General features: G+C 48.6%; 1 protein-coding gene and 1 pseudogene across 1 annotated transcript; one reads left to right on the plus strand and one right to left on the minus strand.

Annotated features, from left to right (window-relative positions):
• The first annotated feature begins 2,384 nt into the window (after positions 1-2,384).
• GLOD5 (glyoxalase domain containing 5) lies at positions 2,385-3,246 on the plus strand. The gene is made up of 3 exons (XM_005144840.3): positions 2,385-2,525; positions 2,765-2,920; positions 3,094-3,246. The coding sequence occupies exons 1-3, from the start codon at positions 2,385-2,387 to the stop codon at positions 3,244-3,246; spliced, it is 450 nt and encodes a 149-aa protein (XP_005144897.3).
• Positions 3,247-6,371: 3,125 nt separating this feature from the next.
• On the minus strand, positions 6,372-11,626 carry LOC101875708 (cis-aconitate decarboxylase-like; annotated as a pseudogene).
• Positions 11,627-12,426: the final 800 nt, after the last annotated feature.

Raw genomic sequence — 12,426 nt, forward strand, 5'->3', positions numbered from 1 at the left:
TCACTGCAGCTGAACAGTGAAAAGCATCTTCTCTTCAGGAACTCTCCCCCTTTCTATCTGCACTTTGATTTCACAGCAAACCTGTAACAAAACAAGAGGCTTACAACACACCAAGACACAGATGCATGTAGTGTTACTATATCCAGGTATCAGAAACACACACCATTGCTCCATCAGCTCTTCATCAGAGGACAGATGGAAGTTCAGAGTTATGAATATACGAAGGTTTATTGTTTTTAGCTAAGAAAAGGGTTCACTTACGTGAAACTGTAGCAAATGCTTCAGTTCTAGAGATCCAACTGGTCTCTAGGGAGCTGCCCCTTCTTACCTCATTTTCTGCTGATGCATCTACGGCAGCATCACACCTTAGAACCATAGAATAGTTTGGGTTGGAAAGGACCTTAAGATTCATCCAGTTCCAACCCCCCTGCCATGGGCAGGGACACCTCACACTAAACCATATCACCCAAGGCTTCATCCAGCCTGGCCTTGAACACTGCCAAGGATGGAGCATTCACAACCTCCTGGGCAACCCATTCCAGTGCCTCACCACCCTCACAGTAAGAATTTCTTCCTTATATCCAGGCACATCTAGGTCTAGACTACAGAGCAGCATCCCTACCCCAAATCTCAGGCAAAGAGTAAAAGCCTCCAAGAAGAGTTTAAATATGCTCCAGGATGCATGGATGTGTGTTGGAGCCTCCAGGTGAGGCTAATCAGGGCTATTAAGGCCAAATAGTGTCCTCAAAGCCCTGTTAGATATCAGTTGTCCTGTTACTCACACCTGTGGAAGAACTTTGGGAGCGTAAATAAAGAAAAGGTATTAATATTTTTCCCAAGAAAATGAGTTTTGGGAGGTCCACCTGCTGCCAGCCCCAGTGTGTGGCTGTTGAACCTCTTGATCTGGCAGGGCAGAAGAAATCACCTCCTGCATGTCTTGTTATGAACTACTGACTCCTCCAAAGCCAACTCTGCAGAGAGCTTGAGAGCTTCCAAAACTCCATTTGATTTTGGACAGATTTGGGTTTTGTAGAGGAAGGAAAATAAGATCTGTAACTCTGGCACAGGCCAGGGAGTCCCTTTGCATGTGTCTGCTTGCAAGGGGCCCAAAAAGGTGCCCAAAGCATCACCCTGAGGATGCTTTTCTGTTGCTCATTGCTGCATACTGGCTGTTAGCTCAGGACCTACAACCTGTACATCTTTTACTAGTGGGAGCTCATTCCCAGGGACAGTAAGTGCCTCACAGGGAGATAAAACCTCAGCATGATGCAAGGAGGGGTCAAAGAGGTGAAAAGGCACAGGGGAAATGGGAAGGTGGGAAAGGGGGAAGCCACAGCTCCTCTTGTCTAGGAATATCTTTGTTTCTTAACAGTAAGTTTACTCCAGACTGAGCACCGAGATCAATTTAAGATAGCACATTATATAGCACATTATCACATCTTTCCCATGCAAAGCGGAAGATACGTGGCTGAAATATCCAGGCTCTTGTTCCGGGATATTTCAAGCAGCTCTATGTGGTTGGACTTTTGGGTCCTTTGGGTCAAAGTACACCTGCAGTATCTGCAATATGATGAAGTCACGGCTCCTGTTTTAACCTCATTGGGTTTTTCCCCTCATTCTCCTGTGACGTGTCTGCTCACACAGCTCAGTTCCAGGCAGCAGGAAGCGGATGATCCTAAGGGAACCATTAGGGTTTCCCTTGCCATGGGCAGAGACATCTTCCACTGGAGCAGTTTCCTTTAGGCTGACCTTCCTTCTGTGCCAGTGGGGCTTCCAGTTCTCTCCTGACCAGGCTTTTCCCAGGGACTCTGCAGAAGGGCAATAACCAGGGATCATCAGAGGCCCATCAGAGCACAAATCATCATGGGTTTGTCCCCTCAGCCCTCTGGGCTCAGTCCCACAGTGCAGTTACATTGATGACAAGTTCCCATCCTCTTGGCGCTGGTAAAGGCCACATTCCTTACTTTACAGTCCATGTTTTCCATCTACATTATGTAGGGACCAGAAGGGATTCTGTCTCTTCCTGGAGGTTGGGAGAAACCCAGGAGGGAAGGATCACACACATGGTCCATCCTTGGTGCACACAGGGGTTTGTGCATTGAGAGCTCAGCATCTCTGGGACATCAGCCTTCAGTGAGGTCCTCTGAATCTGGCCAAAACGAGGGGCTCTGGCATGGTCAGGTCCCACCAGAGCAAAGGGGTCTGGGGCCCTTCCAGGGAAGAGGATTTATTACCTCCTTGTGCTTGTGCCACCGACAAGCCCAAAAGCAAACCTGTTTGATCTCCGTTCACAGGTGAGTTCGAGCTCCCTGGACCATTTCCCTGAGCAGATCCCGACTTTCATGTTTTGTGGGTTTTTATGCTGATTCCCAGCCCCTGTGATAATGTCCTGGAAGGAGGAGTGCATGAGTTCACCCTCATGTTTCATCCAGCGCTTGGACCACCTTGTGTTGACTGTGAAGAGCATTGAGGACACTGTGGCCTTTTATTCCAAAGTCCTGGGCATGGAAGTGGTGACTTTCAAGGTAACGTGGGGCACAGGCTTGGCTTGGCTCTAGGGGAGCTGCAGTTCTGGGCCAGTGCTGGGTTTTGTGGATCTCTGACAGATCCTCTGGGGCATGTCCTTGTGGTGGGGATGGATGTTCAGAGTTAGCAGGACTGCAGCCAGGTCCCCAGCACTTTTAGGACTACACAGGTGAGTGGATGCTGGTGACTTCCAGCTCAGGAAGTCTCACTGCCCTTTGATTCCTTTCTCTGGGGACAGGGAACTCGCAAAGCTTTACATTTTGGCAACCAGAAGTTTAACCTTCACGAGGCTGGGAAGGAGTTTGAACCAAAGGCTCGGTGCCCCATCCCTGGCTCTGCAGATCTCTGCCTTATCACAGAGGTACCCCTGGACCAGCTGCAGGATCATCTGAAGGTGAAGGCACAGAGTGTCCACAGTGGGACCTTGGGAGACATGAAGACAGAGCCTCCCAAGTGACGCTTTGAGGGTCTCTGTGTTGGGGAACGTCAGAATTGTCAGCTCATGCTTTCAAGGCTGGGGGAAGAGTGACCTTAAGCATTAAACCCCTGTTCTTTGTCTCTTCCCAGGCCTGTGGGGTGGTTATTGAAGAAGGTCCCGTGGCCAGAACTGGTGCCATGGGTCCAATAACATCCATCTACTTCCGAGACCCTGATGAGAACCTGATCGAGGTTTCCAGGTACTGCCCAGATGTGACTGCAGCCCACAGAGGAGAACCCTGACCACAGCCTGGTCTGTGCCTGCATCCCAGCAGCCTGCAGGATGCAGAGGCCAGGCTTTTGGTGTCCAGTTTACAGGCTCAAGCTTTTGTTTTGCAAACCTAGGACAAGACTCAAGTTAATTATTTAAAAAGCAGCCCCTCAACCATTTAAAAAGCATAAAACAATAAGGAAGGACTTGGGGGATATCAAGGAGAGCAGTTCCCTAGCTGGCCACACTGAGGTAGCAATGTTATCATCACTGCTGGAAAGGAGAGAGGCCTCTTCTGACCTCTACAGCCAAATCCTCTCTAAAATTGAAATAATCCCTGAACTGTGCTATTTTGGTTGGGTTTTTTTCTGCTGGCATTTCACGGGAAATCCCAATTCCTCCATGCAAAACTGCGAGTCCCTAAGAACTGCAGAGCTGAGGATGGCCACAGATGGGGCTCAGGGCTCTCCAAGCTCCAGCTGAGCCACTGCGGGAGCCAAGGACAAGAGCTGCCCTGGGAGGAAGCCGCAGACATCTCACAGCCTTATCCTGACAACGGGGACCTGGGAGGACCCCAGCAGGGACCCCAGCACAGCGGAGGCCGCGCGGTCCTAAAGCCCGCCCCCCGAGCGGCGGCTGCTCTCCAGGGTGCTGAGCGCGGCCCGACGGGGCGGTCCTTGCCCTCCTGAGCTAGAGTGGGACCTGCCTACGGACCCCACGGCTGGGTCCTGCCCACAGGAAAGGGCTGATCCCATCCTGCTCCCACCAGCCCTTCTGCAGCTTTCCCCCACTCTCCACCGGCCCAGGCTTCTCCCCTGCCAAGTGATTGTGCCAGCAGAGCCCTGTTAATTTCTGGTGAGGGATTGTAGTTATGGATTGATTGCCAACACGGACCCTGCCTGTCTCTGCACTGCGAGTGTCCTTTCAGTCACTGATCTTGCTACCATAAATATGTTTGTGGAGAAATGTATCATTTTCTTAATTTTAAGTGTCATTTTTCTTGGAACAGCAGTAGAAAGAAGGAAAATGGCTCTTTTCATATTCAGCCTGAGAGAAGTTGGGGATTTTGGTAGCACCATATTAATCTCTGAACACCCTCAGTGTCACACAAGCTGGTCTGTAATTTTCGTAGCTCATCTGTTTCCTTGGCTATTCTAAGGTATTGCTTCCCTTTCAGGGGTTTGGGCCTCTGAATTAGCTCAGAATATGAAGCACTTGTTGTGTGAAAGTGAAAACAACAAGTGAGACACTTTCCTGGACCGGGATACTGGAGGTGTTTCAGGTTTCTTGGCTTTTAGAGGAAATACCATGAAAGAAAAAAACCTTGGCTGTGCCTTTGGGTCCTCTGGAAAAGCATCTTACTGCTTCAACTGATAAGGGGCCTGATAAAAGGGGAGTTAGGCCCTACCAGCCTTCCTGTGCCTTCCCTTCCTAATTTTACCCAGTGTCTGCTGAAAGGTGTCAGGATTACACCTGATGGGACAGCCAAGGCATGAGTGAGGCTTCTGGATCATGGGAATGAAACGCAGCCTGAAACCCAGCTGAAAAGGTGTGACTCCAACGGAGGGAAACCAGAAGCTTGTCATGGAAACCTGGCAAATATTTGCAATCAGTGCTTAGTGGGAACACAGTTTGTAAGTTCTCTTTGTCGAGAGACCATGTTTAACCACAGCCAGGCTTTGCCGGCTATGGGCTATTGTCCTCATCAGGAAATACAGCCTGCAGGGCTCAATGTAAATATGAGTCTGGAGAAATCCCTGGGCACAGGCCAGCCTTCTAGCTAACCTCTGCTGGGTTCCCCATCTATTGGAAAAGCCTCTGTACTGAATATGTTCAGATTGAAACAGAAAACCTGATGGTCCACATAATGTAGCATCAAATCTGCACGCAGAAGGTAAGTTTACTTCAGTTCTTTATTCAGAAAGATTCAGTGGGAATATGCAAGACAGTATGAGAGGGAATTATAGATGGGCAAACAGTTCTGCTCTGATGGGGAAGTTCTCTGCAAGCACCACTACCAGCAAGCTGAAAAGGAACCAGCCCACATGCCTTCTTGCTTGTCTAGTCCCATCACTCTGTGCCTTGCAGAAGGCACCTTCACTTCTGCAATGGATTCTGTACCTATATCACGATTGGAGGCCAGTCCTTTGGATCAGCAGTCACAGTATCTGTTTCATGTACAGGGGATTATTGCACAGTTCTCCATCTCACTGCTCACAAAGGAAGCAGGGTCAGCAGCTGGAAGATGAGTTAAGGACTGAGTCTCATTGAGCTTTCCCTCCTCTAAGGGGAGAGAAACAGGAATTTCCCAACATGAGTCATGGTGTGTATGTGCCCAGGTCACCATTCAGAGGGGCCCATCTCTGCAGAGACTATAAAGACCATCTCTGGTGAGCCAGCTCTGAGCAGGGTAAAGCTGGGTGGGATGCTGTGGCAGAGACAACTGGCAGGCATCACCTTGCAGGAGGTGATAGCATCAGATATAGGAGTGTTGTCGGCTCCTCACCTTCCAACTGCCTTCCTCTCAGAAAACAATACAGGTTTTAAAGTCCCTTGAACCATCCCTTGTACACACAGAAGTGAAAAACACTTTGCCAGTACTGCAGAAATGGGAGGCTTTTACTGGAAAAGGAAATAATCCATCTCTGCCTGAGGGTTTTGCAGGCAGGGCTGTTTACAGTAACTGATAGGTTTTTCAGCTGGCCAGCATGACTAACTAACCATGATCACAAAAGTGCCCAGAAGAGCGCTAAGAAAAGCACCACAGCTGCAGCTGAGCTTCCTCTGCTTCCCAGCCTCAGCAGTCAGGCATCCCGCATGGAAAAAACTTGGAATGCAGCTTAAAAGAAGATCTAGACACGGTTCCTTCTGGGGAACCGTTTTCCAGGTGATACCCCAGGATTCTCCCAGATTTCCATGCAAGTTTCGTTGTGATGGCCTTGCAGCCAACTATGTGTTGAGATTCAGTCTGTGTCCTGATCACCGGCACAAGAACACCTCCTGCCTCATGGGCTCCTTTGGTATTAAAGCGTCTACTTTGACTTCAAGGGGTGGGAATTTTCCTGTCATTGGAAAAACAAAAGTAAAGCACCAATGAAGAGAGGAATCAGAGTTTCACTGGGATAAGTCCAGTATCTAAACCCTGCTTGCTGCTCCCTCACAGGCTGCAGGCCAGCTGGGAACTGTCTGACAGGTTCTCCAGGTTGTCTACCATAGTGATGATGGCTTCTATTTTTTCTTCTGGAAGCACATGGGAGGCGTTGGAGCGAAACTTGTTCAGGAGCGATTCCTTGCTCAGAGGCTTCCTCCAGTGCCCATAGAAAGTGTCACATTTGCCTGTGAGGACGTCCCCGCTGTGCAGGAGCAGTGCCACTTCTCCATACATCTTGTCAAAGTTGGCCACATTATCTTCGGGGGTGCTCCACCACCACTTTGTCCAGCAGCTCCCTCAGCTCCTGCCGTTGGATGCTGCTCTCTGCGAAGGAGCTCAGACCCACTTCCCCATCCAACAGGGCAGTACAGGCATTGAATTGGAAGGAGTGTCTAGCCTGATGTTCAGAGCTCGGGAAAGGCCGATTGATGTACTTTGACACTGGGATCTTCAGCACAATGGTGCGGATCAAAGAGGGAGAGAAGGACCCTGCATAGTTGATGAAGAGGTTTCCGGACAGACAAGGCAGCATCCACTACCCAGTGCATCCCCAGGTGGGCTGGGAATCTCTTGAAAGCAATATCCTGCTTCTCCAAGAGGAACTCATGGTGGTCACCTGTGTGGAGAGTGGTTTGGGTTGATAGACACTGTAGAAAGCACTGAATCCAGAGCAGCCAGGGATATCATCCAGAATCAAGGGGTTGGCCTCCATCCCTCGGGCAGCCAGCAGCGCTGCTTCGAAGCCCAGGCGGGTGGCATTTCCAATGTGCCAATGGCTTGGCTTGGGTGGCAGCATTGGCCATGGGTGCCCCTGCAAGGTGATGCAGCAATGCCCAAAGCGTGTGCACACTGGGCCGTGCTGAGAGACAGCAGTTTCGCTGTGGCTGCAGCACTGCCCATGGTACCGACCACAGAGGGAGGGTGGAACCTGTAGATATGGGGGGAAATTGCAGATATGAGCATCCTGCCTGCTTGGCACAGGGAACACCCAAGGACTTCATCCAGCAGACCTGCCTGGGGCTGGGGTGAACTGCCAGCTGCCCTCATGGCTCTGGTGCAGGTGGGATTTACATAACTCAAGATGTAGACATCTACAAACTGTCTTCTTGAAACTTCATTGGAGACAACAGAGTGAGCTCAGCATCTCCAGAAAGCCATTTGTAGTTTTCTCTAAGAGTAGGTGGCATGGTTGGTGTCCATACAGCCAAACATTCTTCCCCCAGGCAGATAAGGTGGCCTCATCCACCATGCTCAAGGGTAACAGCTCCTGGTCATGCCATCCCTTGGACCACACCAGTGTACTGCCTGGGATTGTGGCCACAATGAAGCTGTCTGCATGGCTGTGGACACTACCTGTCCTGTGCTCTTGCCCTGCCTAGTTTAGGTGATAACATTGCAGACTCAGTGCTAGTTCTGCTGATGGTTAGTTTTGAGGGAAGATCACTGGACGTCACCAAATGAATATGTGGTGCCTCATCAGCTTGGGGAGAGCTGGCATCTGGCTCTCAGTAGGTCCTTAACCCTGATCCTGAGTCAGCTGGACTTAAACTAACATATTGAAACCCTGAGTAGCACTGTTAACAGTCACCAGCCCTCTTCCTACTTGGTGAAGAAAAGGAGGTTTACCTTTTAGGAATGTTGTGAGCTTCAGTGGAGAAATGCATGAGCCTTCCTTGCACTTCCAGGCCACATTAAATGCCAGCAGGAAATCCATGCCATTGGGTTTGGTGCTTGGAGGCAGCATCTGGGAAGCTGCCAGAAGAGCAGGCAGCACAGCCCCTGATGGATGAGTAGCAGGGTGCCAGGTATCGTCAAAGTCCATGGAGTGAGTCTGCCAGGGAATGGAGATAAGGACATGCTGGTGTGGGGGTCTGGAAACTGGGGAAGCTACAGGTCCTTGCTGGTGAAGGTGCATCTGTAACAGCATCCACCCAGTAGTTTCCCATAGAATTATAGAATGGTTTATGGGGGACCCTAATGCTCATCCAGTTCCAATCCCTGCTTCCCGTAATCCTAACTAGTGTCTCTGAAGGCCCCACAGAGCAGCTCTGCTCCTGGAAGAGCCCTCCTTACCGCAACTCCATTGGTGAATGCAGCCAGCGTGGGGGGAGAGCTTTACCCCTGGCTTGCCATAGACAGAGCTCACAGCAACTGAAGAGTACAGCTCCTGTGAAAGGGAGAGAGATGGATGTGAGGACCCTTGAGTGAAGCAGTGACTGTGATGCCAGAACACTCCTCTACTGGAAGGTGAAAGTCCTGTGTCAGCCAGGACTTGGATGTGGTGGTGGTGTCAGGACCACATTAACTACGTAGGAATATGGGACCATTCCTACCCGGCAGTACTGCAGAGCGATGTCAAACACATGTGTTTGTGCTACCCACGAGGCCAACCCCGATGCTGTCGAGGATCATCCTCTTGCTTCTGTGACGGACAGTCTTGGACAAGTGCTCGGGTCGAGCTGCATGGATGAAGGAGGCAAAGCTGCTGGTCACTGTCTCCTCCGGAGCACTCCTGGCCACCACTGCAGCACCAAGGGAGAGGAGAGGGGATAAAGATGTGTGAGCCATGTGCTGATGGTCAATACAAGTTATGTCCCTTTATCTGGAGAACAGACAGTGCAGAAGCCCTGCTGCATTACCAGTGGTAGGACTACACCCAAACCTGGATTTATTCAGAAGCTGGGTCCTACAAGTCACTGAGGTGTCTTGACTCAGCCACAGAGCCCTCAAGCCCTATGTACTCAAAAGGATGCTAGTGCTTAAAACAAGTCCTTTTGTGTTCTTTCACAGTTGAGCTCAGCTCATCAGAGGATCCAGCCTATCCTTCAGATGGGGATTAAACAGAAGATCTCCTGAGCTTGGTCTTTGAAGGAGAGCTTTCCCTGTCTCTGAGAACATCTTTGCTGGTAGATAAAAAGCAACACATCAAGCTTCCCAAGGCAAAGTCAGTGCCTGTATTTGTGACCTGAAAGGCAGAGCTGGGCAGACAGCACAAACTCCTGGCACTTTTGGGTTTGGAAGTCACTATTTCCAAACCTTCGGTGGCATTAAAATCAGTGGAAATACACAAACTTGGGCCAAAATAGTTTTGATGAATTTATAATTCATAGAATGATCATTCTTACACCCATTATAATTTATAAGATAATTCTGAGAGTGCACAGGAGCAGAAAAAATGATAAAATTCAATATAGCTAACATATGCATGATTGCAAATCCACATATAGGTATGCATGTTGGGGAAATACACACACATGCACACAGATCAAAGCCGGCACTAATGTCCCAATGAAACTAATGACATAAAAAAGTCAGGATGGGTGAAGCAACCAAGTAAAAACACTTTGCTTCAACATCTTACAGGAAACCTCATGAGAATCAGCAGATGATGACACTTCATTTTTCAACCAGAAAACACCCCAATTTAAAAAAAAATGACCATTCCCTAACTTCAGTAGCTTGTATTCATCCTTAAATGTCATGCTTACTGACTCACAGTTTGCTTGCAAGTGTATTTGGACTCACCTAGAGCCTCAGAGTGTAAACTCCATTTGTAAACACAGCTGAGAATGTCATCATGGCTGTGACTCATGGGGATAACATTCCCCCTTGCAGCGGCTCTATGAAATACATCGCTATAGGAATCTAACACTCAGCACTTTGGGAAAGCTTCTACTGACAAAATCTGTGTCCTCTGTGTGTACCCGGAGCATCCTCAGCGTCCCACAAAACCTCTGCTCTCAAGAAGGAACAAACTGGACTGGAGAAGATGGAGGAAAACCTGCTCAAATCACACCACAGCCATAAAATCTGGATTGCTTCCTTCCCGTCATCAAAGGCTCTTTGTCGCTTCAGTAGGCAGAGATGTTTTTTTAACCCTTCCATTAAAAGCATTTCATGACTCCAGTGTTTCTGTCTGGGTATGGTAATGGTGCTGCAGAACTTCATTAAAACCCCAAATACTCCATTCAAGACCAAATAGATCTGTGTGGATTATTATTAATCCTCTCTTCTCGAGTGTTGATTAAACAGAATTCATTGCATTTATTATATTAATAACACATTTCAGAACCACTTAATAGAAAAACCTATGAGAGACCAAGTGGCTACACAGCAAAGTCCCTGCTTAACTTGCCTGAAGGGAGAAGCTGTAGCTGTGCTGAAGCTCCTCTGCTGTGAGACACAGGGAATGACCCCTGAATCGCTTCAAGCAGTGCTAATAGCAAGATCAGATGTAATAAAGAAGTGGTGACAGACGGGGGAGTTAAGGATCTGAGCAAGCCGATGACAGCTCCAACTTAAATATCTCACGTTTATGGTCAAAGAGTAGGAATTTGGAAAGTCTGGTTCTAAATCAGTTAAAGTTTCTGGTTTAGCACAGGTTTAACAATCAGTGTTTTTTATCATTTGTTACTTTTCTCCTTGTTCTTTAGCAACCATAGGCAATAATCACACCAAGACCCCCAAACACGTTTATCTTCCGAGGATCTGAGCGGTTTATCTCACTGTGAGCAGCCCAGAGCCTTTCTTTTTAAAGCAGTAACATGGTTATTTGGATGCTCTTTAAAAAAGGGCAGGGAACGCTGTTCTGCAGAGGTACAAACCGTGAGCAGCAGTTTTGTGAACTTGCCGGGAGCTTGCCAAGAACTTCTGGGATATCTAAAGACAGAGAAAGAGCATTTGTCACCAAAGCCGCTTGAACTCCTTCAAAGCCGCTTTACTCTGGTTGTGCCTCTAACATGGCACTGTGAGACACTCACAGATCAAACAGGCGGATAAAACTGGCTACATATTTAAAGGAGAAAAACATTTTCCAAGGCTCAGTCCAGCAGGGATGCCAAGACTAGCCAGGGAAATAAAGCAGTACAGTAGAAGGGGCAGCATAGCCTTTGCAGACCTACCATGGAATCCCGTTCCGGCTGCGAGCAGCAGCAGTTCAAGTGAACACAAGGAGTAAAACAGCACACAACACATCCCAACAACAACAACCCCTCTCCCATGGCACCATATAAACCCGTGTGGGTTGCATAAAAAGCAACAGACATGAAAGGAACAGGTTAGTAACTGTAAATAAGGTGTCTGTGAAAACTTCTGATTTTGTTAGTATTGGGGCAGGTTCCCACTTCATGTCACGGCAATTTCGGCCAGTTGAGGAACTGCCCGGAAAACAACATTACCTCTTTAAAGTGAGGAAGGAAAGATCAGAGATGGATAGGGTTTGTACATGAAATAGTAGTTACCTGTAAGGTTAAGTAGACCATGCTGTGGCTGTTACCACTCCCTAGTGCCCAGCTCTGCGCTGCGCTATTCGAGGGATGGGAGAGGTGCCTGTCTGTCTGCAAGGTGCTTCGGTGTCAGGGTTTATATATGCTTCTGAAAGGCAATTTGCTTTTTGTTGTTTTGCAAATGAATTTCGAGTGTGATGACATCAGCCTCTGGGGACGGAGAGGGTGGGGGGAATAGATGAGGAGGGGTGGTTTTCTCTGCCGAACACAAGGGAAACCCCCCTGGTTTCAGGAAATAAGAAAAGATTTAGGACAATAACTGACAAAGTCCAAGGAAATTCCTGTCTCCAAATGCTACAGGTGCCAGTATGTGAAGCAACTGGCCCCAGGCTCCTCCTACAGAGGAGGACTATAAAACTGGTACTGACCAGGAAATGAGAGGGACAAGAGCATCCTCCCATTGAGCTGAAGTGTCACCAAACCAGGTAATCCAAGCTGCAGAGGGAAGAAACGAGGCATTGGTGGTTTTTCTTTGGTGCTTTTCTTGAATACATTCAGTGTTTTGTCATTTGGCTGAATCTTTTCATAGCTCTCTCCTTCTAAATAGTCAGCTCTGTGATGCTGCCTGCCATGGGCTGTGGGTTCACTGAAGGGTTAGTGCAGAGGTGGATGCTGCTGCTGCCAGGAGACATTGGGACTTTTCATTCCCAAATGAATGTTTGGACTCTGGGGGATGCCATGGCTCTTTGCTTGGTCCAAGAGTGAAACCTTGTGGACATTCAACAAGCTGCAGGTTCTTCAGTACAGAATAGCAGCCTGATGTTGTACACCTTGCA

This window comes from Melopsittacus undulatus, chromosome 6, assembly GCF_012275295.1.
Source record: "Melopsittacus undulatus isolate bMelUnd1 chromosome 6, bMelUnd1.mat.Z, whole genome shotgun sequence".
NCBI lineage: Eukaryota > Metazoa > Chordata > Aves > Psittaciformes > Psittaculidae > Melopsittacus > Melopsittacus undulatus.

Excerpts from the sequence above, each read along its gene's own strand:
- GLOD5 (XM_005144840.3), top strand. The coding sequence starts at position 2,385 with ATGTCCTGGAAGGAGGAGTGCATGAGTTCACCCTCATGTTTCATCCAG. Across the intron at positions 2,526-2,764 it reads TGGAAGTGGTGACTTTCAAG|GGAACTCGCAAAGCTTTACA; the intron begins GTAACGTGGGGC and ends CTCTGGGGACAG. Across the intron at positions 2,921-3,093 it reads AGCTGCAGGATCATCTGAAG|GCCTGTGGGGTGGTTATTGA; the intron begins GTGAAGGCACAG and ends GTCTCTTCCCAG.